We start from the raw sequence: 24,325 nt of genomic DNA on the forward strand, positions 1-24,325 counted from the left end.
AAGTAACTATAACCATAATTACTTACTATAACAATAAAATACAATGTAATTAAAGGAATAACATTGGGAAGAATTTACTAAAGAACAGACGATTTGATTTACAATTCGTGTTATTGATAACAGAATTCTAGAATAGCAATAATTATAAATAATTCTGCATGTATTCAGTACCAGTATATTGAATGTGTTTCTAATTACTCTTTTAATGTGCAGGCAAAAAGGTAGATTATCGAGATAGCAAATATGCTTATAATATAAACATTTCTATTACCAAGTTTAAAATGCTTTACTTTTACTAACTAGCACCGTACCTAACATGTATAAATAACTTTAAATTAAATATATATATTTAAAAGCAATGAATGTGTGCTATTCGTATGGTGTTTAGAATAACAATTTAATAGAAATGAATTACTTTATCGACGCACAAAGGTAAAGAAAAAGGTAAAAAAACACACATAAAGTATATATACGAGTATATATAAAATAGTTACTGTATGGTAGAGTTGTTTATGTTTCTATTCTATATGTTACTCATATGCTACTACAATATGCAACAGAAAATAGAAGAAAGATTAATGAGTAATTTTACTATTATTTCAAATAAGTAATAACAATTTTCTTTTATTTATATTTCATTGATTTCTGTATATGAAGAATCATAAGATATTCCCTTAGCTATAAATGACAAAGAGTCCGTACTCTTATGTTAAAAATAACATCGTATTTGGAACAGATTTTTCATATACATACACATTCTCAAATAGAATATTGGCTGTTGACTGACAACATTTTTATGGAAATAAGAAAATGTTTCTTTAAAAAAACGATAGAAACGTTGTTTATTTTTATATGTTGATAACAAGGTTTTTTAGAGTATTTTGCATTTATTGAATTCTTTCTTAATAAAAGTTGGAATTTGAAACTAAGGGCGTAATGGGAGAACAGCAAATGCTATCTCAGTCGATCTAATTGGCATTCCCACCTGCAACGATGGGCGACCAATTGGGCGCCCAGGGACTCCCTGCTAGACAACAAAAGAGGCTATGAACACCGAGCAACGCCGGTATAACCAACCCGTTCGGAAGAAGTGATGGTAGCCTTAGGGCCCAATAAACCCCTAAAAGATCTAGTGCAGAAGACAACGAGAAACCACTGCACTAATCTAAACTATCAGAGTAAAGCAAAGGTCCAAGAGAATTAAATATCTGCCTTTCGATCCGCATAGCCACTCGTCCCCTAAGTTAACCGGGAACCAGGGTGTGAAATTGGTCACTGGCCATGAGGAAGCAGGCGACCAAGCGTCCCACAGAAATAAATCTACTGAAAGAATGAACTCCAAGTGCACCAGAACTTTCGCATGGCCACATGAAATGATTTTTTTTTTAAATAATATTTTTACAAAACTTGGGAATGGAGGGCCCAGGCAGTGTCAAATACTTACCGACTAACACCCCCCCCCCCGCACATGAAATGTTAGAGGCCTCAATGATGCAAGGAAACTCCATGTATCGGAACATGAGCTCGAGCGATGCCATAGTGTTATCACACGGTTAAGAGAGATGCTTTGGAAAATGAGTGGCCACAGAATTCTGGAGAAATATACCTCTTGTACTCGGGGACGGTATGCGTCATCACAAGAGCCGTTTCAAAGGAAACAATCAAGCACTTTTACAACAAACTTAAGGATACAGTAGGAGGTATCATTAATATCCTAATTAGAGAGATCCTGTTTATTGTTAGAGGTTTTAACGTGAAAATGGTAACTACAGCTTCAAATGGAAGAGATGAAGATGTGGGTTTGTGAAGCATCGTAGGTCGCTATGTTCATGGTTGCGGGGACAGTAGAGGAGAGCACCAATTTGCAGCAGACAACAACTTCGCTGTAATGAATACAGCATTCGAACACCATCGTATACCTGGCACGACAATATACATTTACTTTGACTGTGAACTTCTCCTAACGAAAAATACCGCATCCAGATCGACTACATACTGACCAATAAGAGATGGAGGAGCTGAATAACTAACACAAACACACGCTACTAGGAGCTGACACCATGTCCGACCTCCGGCTGCTTATATGTAACATGATTATCCGATTACACAGACCTGAACTCGGAAAAACCTCCGGATGCGTTGAATTCATTGTTAAGGACTCTTTGGTCTCTTCATTGCTCAAACGGGAACAGGGGTGGTCGCAAAACTATAATAGTGAAGGAACAGTCAACTGCTTCTGAGAATCTACCGTGAAACTTATTTATCAAGATTTTTAATATGAGACGTAAAAAAGACAACGCTAGATGTCGACCGATACTTGGGACTAGGTCGAGGAACGTAGAGACATGAAAGCCTAGAAAGCGGTTATACAAGAATTGAATTCCAGGAGCTCCGTTATACAGGCCGCTTAATCTCGATACCGAATTTCAACACTACGATCAATATGTGAATAACTTGCGCAACATTCTCAAAAGTTTCAAACGAAGGATTTACATATGAAAATTAATCACTCAACCCTTAAGTACAAACCAAAAACTTAGTCTGTTTTGGATATTGCTGGAAATACGGTCACGAGGACAAAGGAGATGGACAGACACAGACACCACAATTAATATCGAAGCCGCTTATGATACAACGTTTGTGCCAGAGCCAAATACAACTAAAATACTATTTGCTATCAAACATTTAAATCCAAACTAGGCCATAGATTTCCACGAAATTCCCATTCGCATCATCATGATAAAAGCCATGGGATAGTTATATATACTAATAATACTACACTATAATATATGCACTGCACAACATATGTTGCCGTATACGGATCATAAGAATTTGACACATTAATAATAATTTATCACAATTTTCATCCTGGTACATAAAAAGGGATTAACGTAAAAGTGCTGTAACTACCGGCTCGTTTCTCTTACATTCCTCTCCAGTAAGGCTTTATATATTGATTCAAGACTCCTGGCGTATCTATCCAAAGAGATGTCACTCGAACACGCTGGCTTTATCTAGGGTCGAGGAACAAGAGAGCAGTTACTCATAATGCTTCAATTGGTGATAAAAGCTTGGAAGTTGAACATCACTCTATGTGTGTTTAGTTGACTTTAGAAAAGCGTTCGATACTGTTATATGGAGAGTGTACGACTGAGAAAAAGAAAATAATTGGAAGTTTATATGTATTAGAAAATGAAATAAATAATTCTTGATTGAGATGATTGAAAAAAAAACTAAATAATGAAAAATTTCTAAATGTTAACAAAGCTTCAGCTTCTCAATCCCTAGTGCCCGTCTCGTTATGTTCGGCAAATAAAACACGCTATATTGAAAGTACCGCCTTAAGCTTTATGAAATGATGAAATAAATCATATTTTTTATTAAGCCAATTAGTCTAAATCCCTATACTGTCGGGATCGATGCTTCAGAATTCTCATTAACCATTTTATTTATTCCCGGAGAAGGAGAATTTTAGACTTGTTAAAAACAATCCGATACAAACCAATCAATGTCAGAGGATATATTCCTTCACTTCTTAGTCATTACGTAAAACACAAAACCTACAGGGATTGTTGTTTTGTTGCAGTCGGGTATGTTCTATTTATGTGCAAAGTAGGAAAGTGCATACTTATGCATACAATTTGCATACAAAATGGTAAACCTCCAGTCTTCTCGAGTTATCACTCGACCTAAAGAGTTTCTCTTATGCTATTCTGATCTTTTTGTCTTGCACCACCGTTAACATGAGAAACGATACCGAGTGACAATTTGCATCTTTGAACGTGGCGTATTAAATTGCTTTCCTTTGGCTTTAAGGAGACTTAACGACTTCTTGATGCTTCATGTAATCTGGAAATAATTGACAACAAACCCTTTTAAATAAATTTGGTTAAAATATTAACATAATAAAATTGGTATAATGAATTAAATCGTTTTAATAACGCAATTCGTCATCAATACAATACTCGATAAATAAGTAAACCTATATGTAGGAAGTGTCTTATCGATGAATTTGTCCTAAAAATTCTGACCAATTACTATCTAAAATAAATTCTGTAATTTGAAATATCTGCTCAAAAGCTTTTCACGAAGAACACAAACATATTCATCTATACGATCCGGACGTTTCAATTATGGGATGTTCCACAGAATACAAGCTCGTAATATATTCAATGTGGCTTGAGTATCGCGCTTCAACGTACGCTTTAACAAAATTAAAAAACAAAAATCTCTTAAAGTCAAATGCTATTTGCAAAATGGAATGCTTGATTAATAGGTTGTACAAAAAATCAATTCTTTAAAATTTAGATAAAAACTGTTATCGCATAATACTATCATCTTAAAATGGTATAAAAAAGCAGGTTGTCAATATTTAAATATGAAATAATTTTTATTTTCAACTATTAAAATCTAAAGTAAAAACTTTAAAATAGTGTTATTGAGAAATTCAACTCAATATACTTAAGCGACCACGTAAAACTGAAATATATTTATATACTTAAATTACATAAACAGATTTTAATAAATATATTTATATATAATTATTAATAAACAACAGCTCCTATTGGAAATATATGAAAAGGCCTGTACAGCAATTAACGTCCTGTCATTAAAATGAATATACCGAAAATTTAATAACTTTTCCTACATAATAAATTCTTCTAACGATTAAATTTTGTGTGGAAGAACATGGGCTAGATACAGCGCAAAGAAATTCATGTTTTTGTAAAGATCTTTATAAAATGTAGCTTGAGATCTACAATAAGTATAACTTTGGCAATATCAGTTTGCAGCTCATTTGCGCAAAAGAGCATAATGTAAAGTAATATCAGGTTGGTGTCTAAATACAGTAATATCATAATCAAAGGTGTAATTTCTCAGTTATGACATAAAGAAAACCGACACGCATTATTATAGGTTGGGGTAAAAGTTTCTTCGCATTTTATACAAAAATTCATGGGACTTACACTTTAATGTTTATTTACATTTGATTATAGTAGTTAGCTGCAATTTCGTTCGATGATTTTTACTATATTTGTAAGTAACGATAAGATGCTGTTGCTAATAAAATTTTGGGATATCTGATCAAATAACGCGATAAGTAGTTTCGAAGGTCCTCTTTTAATGTTAACCTGATACTTCCTAAATAAATCTGAATAGACCAAAACAGGTGGATGCAGAACTGAAGATGCAAAGTTTTAACCCCCTAGTCCAATTAATTTTCCATGAAGTCAAAGTAATCCGGGTTTTACCACATTATGTGAAGCTTGACATCGGTCAGGTCTAAACACATTTCCGCAGATTCTTGTCTTACGTAAGCTAGCTTTCCTTACCAATTTTCAATCACTTAAAAACCGGTTTAGTGTCATTAACATCTTAATAAAGAAGAATTATATGTACAACTTTTTTTACATTCATTACATTTGATTATAAAATGTATATTGATAATTCTGCTTTAATGTTAATGTAACACTATACACCATGGTAATCTAAAAATACCAAAGTATGTTCAAATCAGAGATGGAAGGTAGGCTAAATGACAGATACAATAACATTTGTCAAGCATTTAACTTCCTTAATATTCACTGACTAGTCCATATTGTGCGTGGTCTGACATTAACACATCGAAGTACCGCATCATTTTAATTTAATAATTTTAAGCGTATTTTTAATATTTTTCTGTTACCAGTTTTTGGCAATCTGAAGGTATCACTTCCTCCATATGTTAGTTATTATATTCACAACGTGAGCAAGTCGTAGATAATTTCCATCAGCATTAATCAATATTTTCAAATTAAATTCTTTTTATTATGTTTCAACAGAGAAACGCGAGTGAGTATGCAATTGAAAAGGTTTCTTTCAGCGAGTTCTCGATGGAGCTTTGGATGTTTTCACTGTCGTCATTTTTGTCGTCACACGTTTTCAAATAAGTTTTTTCTTTTTTTCAAGCTCTTTATTTCAATTCCTAGTTCCTATTCCGAATACAGATTGTCAACTATTACTTCACCCTTAACATCAAAATTTCGAATCGAAAATGCGTCAGTTGGTTTTTGTTACTCTTGCAAACACTGAATTAAGTCCATACACATCAAACATTTTACATTTTCATAACTTCGAAATACAAATACATACTTGTACACTCGTTCGTTGTCGATGACAGTTAAAAAATATCTGCGGTAACTTTTTTATGCACCTTTTATCCTCTTTTTGAAACGCCATCTAACTAATATCTAAACAAGCCACGTATGAACAATAGTCCAAACGATATTTTGCTACAACTTTTACTGCAACTCTGTACAATTTTTATTTTATTTGTACAATTAAAAACAACATAGGGAGGTCACAGTCACTTGTTATAAAAGCCGTAATAAATATTTTCTAACGTTTATAACAAGCTGTAACCACGTCTCTTGTAAACATTTGTTTCCTGCTGTGTTTTATTTATAAATCATTTAAACACAGAGCGTTACACCTTTTGGTATCTTATTCAAAATTTTGAATAGATAGTTAGGTCTCAGAAAAATGAATTTTGCTTTAATTACATTTCAATGGCATTTCTGTGATTCATTTTATTCTCCTAGGCTCTGTAAGTTAAAATATGGTAGTTTTGAAATTGAAATTCTATAAGCCATGGCGTCGTAAATATTGATAGCTGGCGAATGCCCGTAACATATAAATATGGTCGCGGTGAGCAATTTTGCAATAAACCAGTCTGTAGTTGACCAAAATCTTTGTTATGACAGTTATAATAAAGAAGTATATTTAATAACACTAAGTAGTTTAAAATTGAAATTTTGGGTAAACAATAGTTTTACGTTAACGAACATCTATGTAGTATGCATCGATTGTAAAAGCGTGATAATACGTGAATATGAATGAAACTATCGCGGGTCGTTGCGCACGCGTAACGGTCTGGTCGTCCACATGCCAGCGTTGCGCCGGAGTAGTAATATGCTCAGGTTAATTAATGTAAAGAGATATTAATCCGCAATCACAATATCATCATCACTATCAGTTTTAGTTTTTTTCAGTTTTATTTTTATTTGCACCATCTTGAATAAAGATAATAATATATAGGTCAAATAATTACTTTTTTGAACATGTGAAGATTTCAAAGAAATTAAATTTAAATCTTAATAAAATTATTATATTCAGAGTTAAGTCTATAGCAGAGAATACTATACCGATTTAGTTATTTGTAAACTAGTGTCATATTCCTTTATTTTCAAACTGTTAGTTTATTAACTTTATGGATTATTTAGAAATGTACAGAGTGTAAAAAGGAATATAGATTCAGTGCTAATTTTGACCATAGATTAACGTGTCAATTAATTTAGTAATTTTGTGCAGCCAACAGTCTACAGAAGTTCTTTTGTTTGATAATATTTTATGCGTATCAATAAAAATCGACATACAAGTATTAAAGACGATCTAAATTAGAGCCTCCGAAACTAGTGTACAAAATTATACGTTTTTCTTATTTTTTGAACGCATAAACTGAATAAAAAACTGTTTTGATTCAGTACTCTGAGAGTAGAAATGTAAATTTTCTGCAGTTTCGTTAAAGCAATTTATTTTACAATTTTTAAACACATTTGATAGCGTTTGACTGCCAATAAGATATTTTTTGCATTGCATGCTATCCACTAATGATATATGTTTTAAAAAATTGCATATAAAAAAACTAAGTATGTTATACTATTTTTCCAAAGAAGTTTTTCTATTAAATTCCTAAATAAAACTTCGTTGATTTTAAGTGGAATTGATTGTCTGACAATTTAAAAATAAATGATTAAACACCTTACTCTCTTAAGTTCTGACAGATATCCAAGAATACTAAAAGTAAGAAAAAAAGAGAAAGCTATACGTATTGTCTCTGTTTGTTACTAGTCTACGCGCGAGGATACTCGCGGGGTAGTAAGGGGGGTGGGGGGATCGCACGAGACGCGGGCAAACCAGTCGTGCGCGTTCTGTCACGAAAGGTTTACGTGTGTTGTGCTAAAAAATTCGATCGGCGTCACATGTAAGCACGATGGATGTTCTTCCGAGCGGTAACCTATTCCGCGAGTTGCAAGACGTGACAGACACGGGGTATTTTGAATGGAAGCTGTCCTTGGAAGATTACTGGCAACAGGTAAGTTATGCTGCGCGATGACTTTACCACTATGGCATGCAGTGCAAGCGAACAAGCTAGCGCATTATTGTTTAACAATTTCGAGACTTCAATGTAGGGTGGCGTCGCGCTTGCGTGAACCTTCGCGGTCGATTTTCAACGAATCTTCAACCTAAACCGACGATGTTCTTAACCTCTGTAGAAACTCGACAATTGCTAAGAAGTTTTCACAAATTTCAAGTACGAAAAGGCAAGGTTTTGCCGCTGTGCGCTCGACACCATCGCGCGTTCCAAAACTACGTGCTTACGCCAGAACTAAAAATATCGTAGCAATGTTTTAAGAGGTTCGGGTTTATGGGTAATCGCATTAACCGAATTTACACAGAGAAATATTTAATTTTTCTCATTCGTTGATGATACTTAATATCATTAGCTATTATTTTAAAACTGTGACCGTACATATCTCCATGAAACTGTAATTGAAAACAAACTTTATTTTCCAAACTTTGTGGAACGACTTTTAAAAACTTCGGGTGTAACGGACCTTTGTTTAATTGGTGTACAGAGTAATGAAGTACGAAAAATAATTGAAATTTTGTACATGAACTATGTTAAATAAAGAATTTATAAAAAAATAAGCTGTAAAAATAAAAAAAAAATATGACATAAGTCGATTGACGAGATTTTTACGGCTATCAAATCGTTAATCTTTATATAAGTTAAAATAATGGCCATTTATAAATTAAACGGACTTGGCGGACATCTTGAAAATAAAGATAGGTCATATTTTAAATAATAATCGTGGATAATGTCTGTTACCGATGAAGATATCATAGTTTAATACTTAAGTGCTAAAATTTTAGAGCAAATTTAAATAATTTTGTAAAAATCATTATTAAAACATTATAATAATTGTTTTTAGGTTTAATGAGAGGTACCGCTATTTAAAAAAATTCGGATGTTAAAGAATATAAACTCTCTAATAATGTTCAATATGTTATTAACTTAAATGGAAATCGAAAATCTTCAATTCTCCTAATGTAAATCTTTTTTATACGTATTGACTCCAAATTAAAAAAAAAAAACGTTAAAACGATAGTTAAATTCTCCATGATTCACAATTCACTGATACATCTGTATGATGAAGCAATATTGTTTAGACCTCTTTAAACACTATCATAAATTTTCATCAGTAGATTATGTGAAATAATCTTGGAATAGGGAATAATAAATAACATATAACATATTATAACCTTTTATTGAAATATCAAGGAAGGAAGAGAACTATCAAAAGTTTCACATTCCCTATTTTAAAGGTTTCTATGATGATGACAGTATATCTATTATATTATATTAGATATTACATTTGCTTGAGAACAAGATCGCTGAATATTATTATCAACAAAAGGATTTTATGATAACTCTGAACGTTGACGTTTGTATTTAGTAACACAGTAGGTGTTGGTTCGAATTTCAATTTAGGCAAAACTGAAAGTGTTTGTCTGAAACATTTGATTGAAAAAGATCATTTTTGACACGCGTAAAGGAAAGGCTTTTGTAAATAATTGTCAATACTTAAGAAATTATATATTCTTTGAATTAAATGGCGCTTTTCCGGTATGTCATAGAAGTGAGACTGAGTAATGAAATCTCAGTGACGTGCGTAGCACGAGATCGATGCACATGCGTAAAGAGGACAGGTATCACTTAACATGCTTTTCATCTATTACGATATTGTAGTGTTTATTTGCGTTGTGATAGCTTAGTAGATAGAAAATAATTAGCATTAAAGGATAGAAATTCATTTCTTTAACCTTAATTTAATGCGGATTTATTCGTGATTAGAACATGAGTAACAATCGTGTAACGCACTTTGCGATCTCTCTCGACCTTATAATTTCAGCCGCAGAACGTTCGCTGCAGGACATTTTCCTCCTTCATAGGTCTGTTATAAGACTGGTTGAATGCGTCCAGCGTCTCCCAACCACCTTAACCTCTCATACTCAGCTTTTAACAATTATGGGCTAGTAATAATTTTTTTTAAATAGTGATCAATCCATGACACCGTGTACCAAGCATTTCTACAAGATAAACAGTGCTCGGGTCAACAATTACAGTTAATTTGTGACAATTAGGCGTACCGTGTCTGTCACTCGCCCAGAGGTCGTCGCTTTTGGGTGACTTATTCACTCACGCGTATCTTAACGATGTACTTAGTGCCTCCTTATGGGTAACGTATCAAGTTATCTCTCGAAGACCTGATGATAAATACAGAGAATGAAACCAACTCTTTACCTGGATTGTTTAAATTTTTTTGTTGTGTCTTAAAATACATTACCGTTTAGTGGACATGGACCTAACATTATATCTAGCATGCTAAACATAATGCATTTAGATATAACATTAAAATTTCTTTTGGTTTACTTGAAGTACTTATCGTTTTCTTAAATATTTAAGGCTATATGGAAAAGATTACAAAGTAGCTGTCATGAGCTTGATTTAAATTATGAAGTGGCTTTGGGTGGACGGATTCTTTTTAGACCTCGTTGTTTTGATATTTGAAAATGATTTGAGTAAGGATTTGGTGTAAAAGTACATGACTCTCATCAAATATAAGATATTTTAAAACTAAAAGACGATGCTCAAAGTTAATAAAACCTAAAAATCATTGACGTTATTGACACAACAACAACACGTTATAGTGTGTACTTTGATAAATGTTACTTCAGTTTACATGTACATAAATAAATAATAAATAACATGTACACGAACACAGGGTAAACTGAACAAAATATTATTGACCAGAGATTGACAATTAAAACGTCAAATGAAATCTTCAACGTTGGCTCTATAAGGATAACGATGGTATAATAATACTTATGTTTCCCTCATAGACATGAGGACTTCAAATGAAACGTGGTAATAACAGAATTTGAGTCTTAATTATAGAATAACGTGATCGACGCTGTTTCGTGTGCAGTGCCGGCTTAAATATTCAACAGGTGTCTTTCTTTTTGTATGATTTTATTAATTTGTAATAAATTCATCTTTAATAAAGCAATTATTATGAAGGAGGAGGAAAAATAAAATATACAAATTCTCTGTTGATTTCTATAATACAATAATACCTGATTGCTAATAATTTGATTCAAATTGCCGAAAGCTTCAATTTTCGAATAAAAGTAGATACCTTTCCTCCACGGTAATTTAGTTTCAGTTAATTTAAAGATTATTATAAGAGAAATTAAGCCTCTATAAGGGTGGTTAGAACAGAAACTTAGCATTGTAGTTGCGGTTTAATATTCAGACAGTCTGAATGTGTATTATGATACGTCAGAAATAACGGAGATAAATCTTGTGAGGAATTTGATACATCAAGTTCTTTTACAATTAAAATAGTATTTATTGTGAAATCTACTAATATATTCCAGATCGCACGGAAAGGAGGCATGAATTGCTCCAAACCCTGTAAATAGTACATTGAAACAATACTCAAAAGTGAGTTTGTTTCAATGTTGTTTGCATTTATTTTCCAAATGATTGTGCAATTGGCTATCTTTTAATGATTAATTCAAAAGATATGGAACATAATTACATAACAAAAATTGTGTTTAGCGAATTTGTACAGGAACTATATTAATAAAGATTGTACAGTTTGTTATTTCTTTACAATAAAAATAATAGAACCTCAGTAATAGTATTAGCTACGGTCCTTTGTTGAACTCTAAAAACCCTGGTCGAAACAGTCAACAGTTAGTAATGCATACCTTCGAATCGTTTTTGTATATGATGTTATAAGGGTATTAAATTAAAGAATCGCTATTCTAAAAGATACGAGATAATTTTTTATTCGAACTTCAATGGTATAATTCCGATCACGTGTCAGATTGAAGACGTCAATAACTTTACAAAGAAATTTACTATATGACATTATAGCAATATAGCGCGGACTAAAATTGTAAACGGCAGGTGTTTTTTACTAGGAACATAGTGTTATGAAGTACGAATTTGGAATAGTTGTTCGAAAATTTTTAGTCTTATCGTTAACAGGTAGTTCTTATGTGACTGCAGTTTTTCACAGATTTAATTACATATGACTGCTGTTGACATTTGTAAATAAAAAAAAAACTAATTATAGCTTTTTATTAAAAAAATTATACAATTATTTATATAAAAAACCGTCGCTATGTTAGGTAAATGTTGTAACATTTTATTTTCTATCAGCTGATTGTAACAAATTCATCTTTACGACGCTTCGATCGTTATCTCAAACTCATTATGATAACTATAAACTTATTCATTGTTTTCGGGGTATCGCCGTTCTGATAAACGTATTTACTTAGAAAATGCAATGCGCAGATAATATATCAGTTAAGAATGACTTCATGTTTTATGAGCATATCAATGTATAGACTTGGAAACAAGTGCTTTGTTTTGTAAGTCAAAACAATTTATACTTTACGGAAGGGAATTGTAATTAAACCTCCATTTTTTAATCGTTATATTATTTATCTATTCATTCGTACTAGTAGATATTCATACAAGTATGGATTATAACATATTACATATATTATGTGATTATTATGTCATATATATTACTTATTGCTTTTTTAATGACGCAAACTTGTGTGGAAACCGATTAGTATATTGCTGTGATTTGAGTACTACTATCTTTTTGTTGATAATTTTGTTTGATATCCAGTGAACCAAAAAATTAACAAAAAAAACTATTCATGTAACTTCTCGGCTAAAGTATTAAATTATGTGACCTGGATTTGTATGCAGCCGCCCTCAATAGTACGAATGTAGATAAATATTTATTATAAGTTTTCATTGTATGTATTGTATTCTTGACAATGCTACCCGAACTTCCATCTTATCTTATTGTATGAACGTTGCGTTGAATGAAGGAATTGAGAATCTTGTCAGAGGATCTTAGTGTTTGCAACAATGTTCATAAATGATAATATTCATTTTTACTACGAAAAAGATAAAAAATACAAAAATAGCTGATAAATTAACAAAATCGTCAACGTAACAAGAATGTTTTATATTTAATGTATTAATGGTGGAAAGGCAAGTGGTATATGGTCATGTCGTATCCTGTTGTTAAAAGTTAACGAGTCGCTATATAAATAATAAAATCAAATGTATTTATAAAACAAGAGATTTTGTTTGATATTGTTTAGAACTTTTGTTATTTCTGTAACATTCCGAGTATATATTCACGTAACAAACCATGACGAGAACGTGAGAGTCAAATAAACAATTCAACGTACACTGATTGAATTGCTTTTCTATGTATTCAAGGTTTATTATTTTCAAAGAAATTTTGTCGCTAAATGTAGCAAAAATCTTTTCATGTAGTTCTGACTCAGACGTCGATGAATAATGACTTAAAACAAGTCATGTTTACAATTCGCAAATTCAATTAAAAACATTTTCATATGTGTTTATATAGAAATACCTTTTAATTCATATCATTAATAGAAATACCTCTTATAGTTTTAACAATATTGTAACTTGTTGATCAAGAAAGTTATAAAATTCAGCTATACGAGGAACGTGCGTACATAAGCTACATAGATATTAAAATCGTTCATTCTTTTTTTAATAGACCTCTATTAATTTCGGTATAATTGTGGTTCACCGACAGATCATGCGCAATATATCTGGTTCCTTAGCAAGAAGTTACTCAGCCTCTCTCTACTAAGTCTACTCCCAGCCTACTCCCGGTTAACCATATTACGTTGATTAATCTTTTATCGGGATTGTTATAACCAACCTTATTCTGTATACACATATGTCTATTCGGAAAAAATGAAAGGTGAGGATCTGAAACGAGTGGATTAGGACGATGATTACCACGTTCGATATGCTATTGTTTATAGCGCTTGGTATCTTTGGCCACTTTATATTTAGTTACCCGGGTATATCGGTTTTTTTCTCAAATTTGGATACCAAGACTGTTTTATGTGTTTTAGGAGCTAGGGAGTTAGAGAAAGTGATAAATTTCTACCGATCAGATGATCGAATAAATATTAGATAGTAGAGACTTCAAAATGTCTGATTCATTTGATCTGTTTTTGCTTTTATTTAATTTTGTCTTGTTATATTATCAAAGTGAAAAGTGAGGTACTACGACATTATCTGAAAGAATTTAATACATGATGTACCTATTCGATTATGGAAGGACTGCACTGACGGAAGCAGAATTGCTGTTTGGTGACCACGCTACGTTTAAGCAAGTCTTTTTAGAAAAATCTTTTCCCACGAGTTAGATAGAACAGGAGTTTAGCTTATAGATTCGAATGAAAAACACTCATGAGGCGGTTTACCGTCTTTGTGGATAATGACGGTCTGCGAGACCTACATCAAAGGAAACTGCGAGAATTTAAAAACGGCGTTGAATAACGATGCCAGAAATATACATGTTTTAGGAAGCACTTCAAGGATTCGATTCGTATGGTATTCAAGTTAAAACTAGAAGCCTTCTTTAGGTTCAGTTACTTAATTTATCAACAATTTCTATGTTGCCTTCGCAAGTAAGCACGATTGAATATCTTGGTTTAGTGCAGCTTCCCAGGTCGGTCTCTTCTTCGACGTCTCTTCTTCGTTTATTTTGAACACCTAAGCCTTTGATTTTTCTTGGTTGGTTCGTGTTTAAGTTGAATGGCGGCTTATGCGAGGAAATTATTGTTAGGCTTAATTTAAGTGTTTGGCAGTTCGTCACAGAGTGTTTCTCAGATGCAATGGCTATGAATCCGTCGCTTTCAAAACATCATCATCAGCATTAAATCCACAGGACGTCCTCTGCTTTTCCAATAGACCTACAATAGCATCAGGCCCTTTTAAACGATGATCTTAAATTCTTAATAGCTTTGTTTAGCTGACGATATCCATCATTTTCATTTTGGGAAAAAGAAATCCGTCATCGTGCGTCAATAATTTTTACTATTGACATTCGTCGTCCTTTCTTTAGAAATTTTTAACAGTTTTCATTGTTCATTCTTGGAAATGACGCAACATGCAGTTTCCCTACGAATATGCAATAGTTCTGATGTTTCGGACGAGAGTTGCGGATTCTTGGATTAGTAACGGCAGTTTTGCCGGTCGACGTGGTTGTTTAAGTGAAAATGAGCCTCGCCGCTCCACAAGATAATTTACAATGCGAAAATGCGTTTCAATATGTTATAGATTCGTAAGTTCTCCCGTTTTACGTCATTTTGTTTCAGTTTTTGAAGGCTTTGATTTTTCTGGTATGATTACTCTTGGAAGTCCCGGTGTGGCTGCTCTTTTCCGAATTAAAAGATGTGGATTTCCACGTAAACTGCTTTCAACCAGTTCAATGTTTTCGGGAGTACGAACGAATCAAATTTACACTTGGTTCATCACTTATCCGTCGAATACCGAAGTGCGGACAAAATTTTTGAAGAGCAGTTATGTAAGAATCATCACTCTTAAAAACGCCTCGACGGCGAATGCGCGATTACTCACTCGACCAATCAAACATTGTGACGTATAACGTGATCCGCGCGGTTAGTGATTCCAACGGCACCCCTCCCGCGCCGCGTATACTACTTTTAAAATAATCGTATTGAAATATAAAAATCTGCCACCAGATACCACCGTGTATTAGGGATGACTCATTAATTTTGCAGGTCGTGTTCTAAATATATTTTTTTATCTCGCCATAATAACTATTAGATCTAAATAAAAAATAATGGTAATTTTTAAGATATAGATACATCAAAATATCAATAATTTTACTTGTGCTATAATTCTCATACTAGAGGCCATGATTTTGCTAAATGAAAATCCTAAAGTATTTACTAGCATAATACACACATTTCATGTAAACGTCCTCCTGTATGATAAATGTGTAGACAGGCATCTACTCTTCATTTTGTAGCATAATAGAAAACTTTTTAATTGATCTGTAAACAATAAAGTTTTAAAATCCCTGTCCCTATTTACTTATAACATCGTTTCAATACTCATCACATATCCGCGTTAGTAAATGTTGTCGTGAGGTGTATGTCATTGTCGGATCTTTATACTTCACATTTGCGAGGCAGGCATCTTTATAATGCTTCCGGAGAAATTTTTTACTCACAGATTCCTGATCCCTGCTCTGATTTCATAAAGTAACTGTAAAAGACGTAAAAACAACACCGAATATGAAATGAAATGTATAAAATATTAAATGTAAACCTTTAGTTTTATTACCTTTATTTTAATTCCATTTACTAATTATTTATTAAATTCAACCTCGACTACACGAAGTGTTTCTTGTGAAGAGTTAGACGTTTCTAATATTAGAATTTAAAGTGTATACTCTAGTTTTAATTTATAAACTATAAATAACCTCTGGAAAAAACAATAACATCGAGTCATTTTTGGTTACGACTGTGTGCTGTCGAACAATTTTGCTATCGACTTTAGCTTTCATTCACTTCTTGACATAGAAATCGCCTAAAAACGCCTAATTAGTATCTATAGTATAACGTTGAATCTAACCTATGGTTAGTTTCTAATATTCACGTATTAGACGTTGTTGATTGAGCATAATGTTTTTCAGAGCAGCCTAAATATTTTATAGTATCACTTTGCCGTCCGCACGTTTCGTAAAAAATTATTTTCTTGGCGCCGGCAGCGCTAATTCGGATTACTTGGCTTGTCGCCGGCTGTTTCTGACATTATCGGGAAATTATAAATTGTAAAGTTTTATTCAATTCATCGCTCTCAACCCTGTTCCCTTACCTTCATGAAATTTTCAAGATGTACATACGTAAATAAATACAAAATTTATTTGCTTTATATATTTGTTTATTTCCATTCTCTTTGGTATGCAGTATTTTTCTTTCGTATGGTATGAAGCAAAACAGTCTCCAAGATGCAACGACGAATTCGCCTTTTAATTATTTCACTATCTTATGACGATTCTGCTCTACTTTCACTTTTTTCATCTCCAATGTATTCTTTCGAATCGGCCAAATCGTCCGGAACGTCAGACAAGACGTCTGCGCATTCATCATAAATAATCGTGTCGTCTATTTCGTCTGCCATGATGAAAGGGCACAAGCACTTATAAAACAAAAAACTTTTTGATGTGTGTAACTTATTGTTACCTAAACAAAACACCAATAGAACTCAGCGATACTATTTATACTATTTTGCGCGCGACACTACTGTGGTGTCGCCGGCTGTTGGCAGCTCATTTGCGCAGGGCACTACCACGGCGTCGCCGGCCATTGGCCATTCTATTGCGCACGACACCACTGTGGTGTCTTCGGACGGCAAAGTGGTGTTATCTATTTGACAAACATTAAGTGGTGAGTTCACTGAGACTAAATACCTTATAACCAATCACCCTGTACGTTTTCGGAAGTGGATTGGACACTAAACGAATCTTCGGTGCTTAAAACAACAAATTATCTGGCGTTGATTTGCTCCTACGACGCGCCGCTCTCGGTGCTGTAGTGTCCTGTTTCAAACAGTTGTGAATGTTAATAAAAGTATAGCTATGGATTTACTAAGACTACACATGACTTGCACACTTGCAAATGAGCAAAACTTATAATGATTAAAACATGCAAATTTTTGTCTGACCTGAATTTATGCATTTGTTCTAAATTAAGTTGTCATAACCGATCTACTCCTTCTTATGTGTTATCGACATATGTCGCGATGACAATTTTAACGCATAAGTGGTCTAATGTTTACTCAGTGCTTAGTTTGCTGATAGTATGAATCATCGCTCGTAACATTCTATTAATACGGCGCTGAATCATTATGAAATAAGTTATAAGTAATACTAAGTTAAATAATGCATTATTATTATTAACTTGCTCGTAAAACACAAATCAGAGAACCATTCCCCAAGATTTGGTATTAAACAAGCGATATCTAATAATTGTATCCATAAGAGAATAACAAGCCTACAAAAAAAATTCAGTTAGTTTTGAAGCAAACTTTTTAAAAATAATGGTAATATAAAGAGATATAAAACATGAAAAGCGTATCAAGCTAAGATAAATAATGAATGTTAAACAAATACGTTGAAGGGTTTCATGTGTATTCTGTTGGAATATCTCAAACAACAAAACATAATAATGTAAAATAAATCCGTTACCACGTCTAATAGTTATTAATAACTACGATTTGTTTTAATCAATAGCATAATGCTGTAAGTAGTTTCACTTAAAATTATGAAAACTCGTTCTCTTTCAAAGACAAACCCTTATATTTTTCTATTATCTAATTAATCTGAAAGTGGACAGTGGAATGGAAACAACAAAAGAAAAAATAATTAAATTCATGACATTATTTATAATACTATCTTAACATTTATTCTGTGTTAAGTATATAATAAGGCAGAAATTTCAATAACGTAAATCAATGTATATATCGAGAGCCGTTATTTTATTTTACTTACCTCAAAATTATTTATAACCAATTAATAAAGTTATTATTGTTCATTTTGTTGCAATCGTCTCACTAATTGAGCGAGAAAATAAAATATACGTGGAACTTTCAATGTATTCTCCGTATATGTCTGAAAAATCAGCAGAAAAATATGAATAAAATTTTTATTTCATTGTAGTCTCCCATTCTCTCGATACTCTTAAAATTATTTACGCGAGAAAGTAACTTTTTAATATTCTCTAAGAGAGATTTATCTTTCTTGTCTTAAAAATATACACCGTTTGCGCCCTTAACTCTTCATCGTTGGAATTTGCTCACTACGAAGATTTTTCTCAAGTTTGGGGCAAAGAAAGTGATCACTAGAGGCCGTACATACACAGCTATGGCAACGCGTTCATTGTTTACGGGCTCACTGTCGTGAAAAACAAGTCGGTCAATTTTACACATATTTTTTTATTGCGTCCTTTAAATACCTAGACGTTTGCGTAAGTTGCGTCAGTAATAAATTGAACTTTTGTGGGCGGGGGCACACGATCGGTGTTTTTTCCAGCGTATGGGGTGACTTTATACCACTGTATGGATTTTTGCTTGCTTTAGCAAGACCATATCCAGGTATTCCCATTTATAACCGATAGCGATCTGGATGAAATAACTTGTTACTGAAACACCGTGAGCATTCGCGGTAACCATTTTGCCTTCGACAGATTCAGATGATCATGAACGATAGTAAAAACCAAAGAACAGCTTGAGTCTACTAATGTTCTCACTGTTTTTTTTGGTTGCGAAATGAATCGGTTACGTAAAAAAAAACGATAATCTGTATAATGAAAAAGTAAAGTTACATTAAGGGATTATAAAAACTTCTTCAGACAACATTACAGTTACGCTGGTGCATGGGAAAATCTTTTGAAAATATTTAAAAATATCATTATGAGTATGTAATAAAATGCTTCCCTTTTTGAATCTACAAGGTTTTGGATTACAGCACCCGATTCGTATCCACAATCATTTAGATTTACCTTAGTCGTGGAGTTATAAAAAAAGTTAAATCCTTTGAAATAGTTTTCTAATTAAATGTTTGCCGTTGTAACTTCGTAACGGTTTCAGATTTTGTTTAAGCTGTAAAAACGAGTCGGATTATTTATGAGTTTTTCCTGTCTGTCTTGTTAAACTGGTTTCAGAGAAAAATTAAAAGCATAATAATTTCATGAAAATATTCACATTATTGTTCACCAGGTTATATAAAATAGTGCTTCATGTTAACATAATTTTTTTTTGTATGAAAATATTTATTAAGTGATTTTTTAAATCTATTTTTAATAGAACTCTGAATAATTATACTAAATGTCTGTAATACACAAATATTTGTAAGTGAGGTGATGAGGTTTTGTTGGGATTGATATTTATGTACTTGTTGCCAGTAAAGTGAGCAGAGGTCTGAAATTGAAATATTAAATATTTATAATATTAATTATAAAACAATCACAACGCTTAAAGAATGATTCGCATTCCCTTTATTGACACAGTGATGCTAAACATTCAAAAATACAAATTCGTTACAACTCCTGTAAGAGAAATACGCCGCGGAATGACGTAGAATGAGCGCCAAGGTACCCACATAAAACTGAAACTGCAGCGTTTGATATTCCGGGGTAAGATTTTAGATTTTTTTGTGAATTAATTCGGTAATCATTGATATTCTATCACGCTGTAATGCCCTGCGTCTAAACATCCAGAAAATAAAAGATGTTTTATCGATCTTCCCCTTCCGTAGTCTATTGTTCGATTGCTCATATTAATATGTACCCTAAAGGTGTAGTCTTTATATAATTCGCTTGCGCAATGTAGTTCTGCATGTCCGGCATATTCGCCATCTCGTGACATTAAATTTTGATAATCCGTTGATTTTTTGATGTTTGCTCTGTACGATCTGTCACCAATTATGAAGTCTTTATATCTATTCCATTCATAAACGATCCGATTGACAACATTTAATCGTATTTCCCTGTGCCTTTCTTGAGTACTATACAAACAATAAGATATCGATCGAAACAGACAATTACCGTCACCATATATCGATACTAGTCGGGATGACATCTTACTTCACGTGGACAACACTTTAGAACGTCACAAATGTCACTTGATTTTTAGCATCGCTTGTTTATAAAGTAAATGGGACTACCGTCGAACTAAATGATTCGTTAAATATGTTCGTTATATTTACTCTTTCCTTTTAGAATAAAGTTTAAAAAAAATATTGTTTTCTAAGGAACATTAGCAAATATAAAAATATTTCAAACGTTTTCTCTAATATATAAAGTTTGGTAAGATCACTTTGAAATTTTGCTTTGAGAACTGCCAAAACTTATTTTTTTTTATTGAAATAAAACTTTTTGGTTTAAGTTTATATTTGTTTAAAATAATAATTTCAAGATTTGCAAACTCCAAGCAATGTACACTGCATAAAGAACAAGAAAATTAAACGATCGATGAAATGATTACATTCAATTAATGAGTCTCGTTCACTTCATTACCGGAAGAAGCTATTACAAAAAAATAACCATAAAATTTGCATAATTGATTAGGAGAGAGTGGAGACTATTTGTTTCGTTTGAATGTATTTGTATCGAAATAGACTACGCTTTCAGAACTAGTATAATTTGACGCTTATAGCCAACAAAAAAAATATGTTAAGAATAATTTAAATCGCAATGTAGTGTCTAAAAATATAACAAAAAGTATAATAAAACTGATTAGGATTTTTAGTTCCATGAAAAAGTTTTATAACCTTAAAGTCCTCTGACAGATTCATAGTAAATAATTTGTTTCTGATCAATTGAATATTCACATCATAATTTTAAATAATAACAGTCGTAATAAATATTTAGACGTGCCAAAATTGATAATACAATCGTGAGTTAACGAACTAGTCAACTTGATAACGGGGGAGGCGATGTCGTAAAGAATTAGCGCCACGTTGATAGCAGAGAGGTTGGATGTACTCGGCCAATGTTATAAACTGTCAACATTACGATACAGTTGAATAATAATGATATTAAAATTTCTCTGGTCGTTAAACCAAATGCTATATAAAGTTAATCCAGTCACCTGTAAATCATTGATTGAAAACTAATACAATAGGCCAAATCAGCTTTTTATATTATTTAATTACCGTGAAATTTTCAGTCTCTTCGTCTCTAAAACAATAATAAATTATTTTAGCATTACTTTTTTAACTTAATAATAAACGTTATAAATCTATAACAGAATTATGGAAACTTATTTTTAAATTATTATTTTTGGTTTTGTTGGCTACCTAATTATAATTACTATAAATATAAATGTGTATACTGCCACTAGTTTATTTTATTAATTAAGTTCTATTTATATAAGTGACCAAATATAAGCTAATAGAAATAACAAGTTCTGATTTTGTTCAGGCTAGATAAAAATAATTTATTCAGACCTCTGTTAAAAGTTTGTTTGTGGTTTGCAGTTAGTAAAATTTTGTTACGAGTAATATTTTATTAGTTTTTCTATCAAAATAGTCAAACAAATGAAGAAACTCTGTATATTGTAAATTTCAAAAGACCAGTTACAGATAAAATGGACGCCATTTTTGAAGAATTGCAGCATATAGAACAAGATCGTCTTATCAGTTCTAATAGAGTAGCAGAAAAAATTACTATAAAATAATTTTGACCTATTTGAAAAATGCTGGACATACAAAAAAGATCGATATTCAGGTACCACATGAGTTCACTCATGAACCCAACGGACCGTGTGCTCATATGCGATTCTTCATTGAGACGTAATAAAATTGAACAGTTTTTGAAGAGATTGATAACAAGCAAGCGATTGATGAGTTTATAGCAAGAAATTAGGAAGAAATGGTCACGATTAAATAATAGGAGCGTAGTTATTCATTATGATAACGCTTAATCACTCTTATCTTTAGCCTCTCCGCAAAAAGTAGAGATATTGGCTGGGAGGTGATAATGCATCCTCCATATATCCTTGACTTTGCACGCTTCCAGATTTCTTCCAGTTTTAGTATCATCGGAATTCTTCACGCTGTGTCAGTGTTTTTTTTTTAAATCAGATATCTTAAACTTTTACAGCAACTGCATGATGTCACTACTCACAAGATGGCAAAAAGGCATTGAATAAAATGACACCTATATATTACAGTTATTATATAAATAAACTTTTAAAAATATGTAATTTTCATATAAACTTTTACCCAAAGATTCGGAAAATTGAAAATTTTACTCATAATTACACATTTATGCCCAAGTTGTAGAATTAAATTTATATTATAGGTTTTTCTTTTGAGCGATTTTTGAATATAGCTTAAAGTTTTTTGCGATATGTTATTGTACTGTAATTAATAATGAGTTGAAATAATTTCCTACCAATATGTACGCCGTTATCAAAAAAATTATGGTGCAAACGCATATTATTTTTAAAATTGAACAATCACCGTTATTAAATTTAATAAAAAAATATTTTTACCATGATATGATTATTCAAGCACCTTTTTGTTTTTTATAACAAAAACTAGCAAATATTCAAATAAGTCTTATTTGAAAAGTCGCCCACTTCAAATTGTTTTGTCTCTCCGTTTCTATTAATAGATCTTAAGTGAATAAAAGTTTGTTCAAAGTAGAGATTTTCCGAAACAGTGTTTAATCTTCTAAACAGTTTACTTTTATAATAACCGTGACAAACTATTGATTCTTATTTAAAATAATGTAATGAACGTGTTTCCAAAGCTTTGAACTTATATTATTCAAACATTTCAAGCTTTAGATCCTTAAATGTCCTTCTGTTCATATGGTAAGCTAAAAAAATAACCTTTTCATAGACAACCGGACTATGTCAAAATTACGTCACAAAGCATTATTTTGATAAAGTATTGGAAAATAGTTTACGGTCATATTAAGTTTAATTAAACCAACAGTTTATTTTTTATGGAGAGGTGATCAATATAAAATAGTTATTTATAAAACATTTGACAAAATTGGCACATGTTTTTAAATGGAAATAACTTAAAATTATGTTGAAGCGCATAGCGCACAGATTAGATGGCTGCTGGGGCCTTCAGGTTCTGGAGTCGTTAACCACGGATCCACAAACGCAACGCATACACCATCAATGTGGACAGTCAACCGTGTTATGGTCTTTGGAATATATGGGCGCAGGTCGCTTCCAATTGGTTCTATAGGAAAACTTTGGGGGAGGCCTGTGTCTAGCAGTGGATGATGATGATGCACGTAATTTCACAGAAAATCACATAAAATAACCCGTTATTGTAGACCAGTGTTTGTGAAAACACTTATCTTATGCGTCCCAAGCTTCTACAAAATTTTTAGCAACCTAAACATACACCCATGATACTGACTGATGTTGACAGTATACTTTCAAAAGAACAACAAGTTGTTGGCAGAAATCAATTTTTAGTTCCTGAAATAATGTATGAATTCGAGGTATTTCAGATATTGAGTATGGCAGAATTATTCAATTGAAAGATATAATCATTTATTTAAAAAACGTGATTTTAAAATTCAGTTATAAGCTATATTTAAAAATTGTGAAGGATAATATATAATTCCAAGATTTATATTTATCGTTTATCGTTTAATGCTTTTATTGCTTTTCATAGTTTGCTTAAAGCCTTATTAATACCTTCATAGCGGTAAATTTAATATAGTTAATAAACTGGCAGTTAAAATGGGATTTCAAAACCAAAAAAATCTGTGTGCTTTAAACATGTTTGCGTCA

At 32.2% G+C, this 24,325-nt stretch overlaps 1 protein-coding gene across 1 annotated transcript in view; it reads left to right on the top strand.

Annotated features, from left to right (window-relative positions):
• Window positions 1-7,975: 7,975 nt before the first annotated feature.
• The window catches only part of LOC137921952 (Krueppel-like factor 6), a 65,862-nt gene continuing 49,512 nt past the window's right edge, over window positions 7,976-24,325 (top strand). The window contains exon 1 of the mRNA XM_068764758.1: window positions 7,976-8,134. Coding sequence (XP_068620859.1) covers window positions 8,033-8,134 — 102 coding nt within the window. The 5' untranslated portion in view covers window positions 7,976-8,032. The remainder of the gene's footprint in view (window positions 8,135-24,325) is intronic.

Source organism: Battus philenor, unplaced genomic scaffold, assembly GCF_028537555.1.
Source record: "Battus philenor isolate CCGP_79_NKW_IND1 unplaced genomic scaffold, ilBatPhil1.0.hap1 SCAF_1, whole genome shotgun sequence".
Taxonomy (NCBI): Eukaryota; Metazoa; Arthropoda; class Insecta; order Lepidoptera; family Papilionidae; genus Battus; species Battus philenor.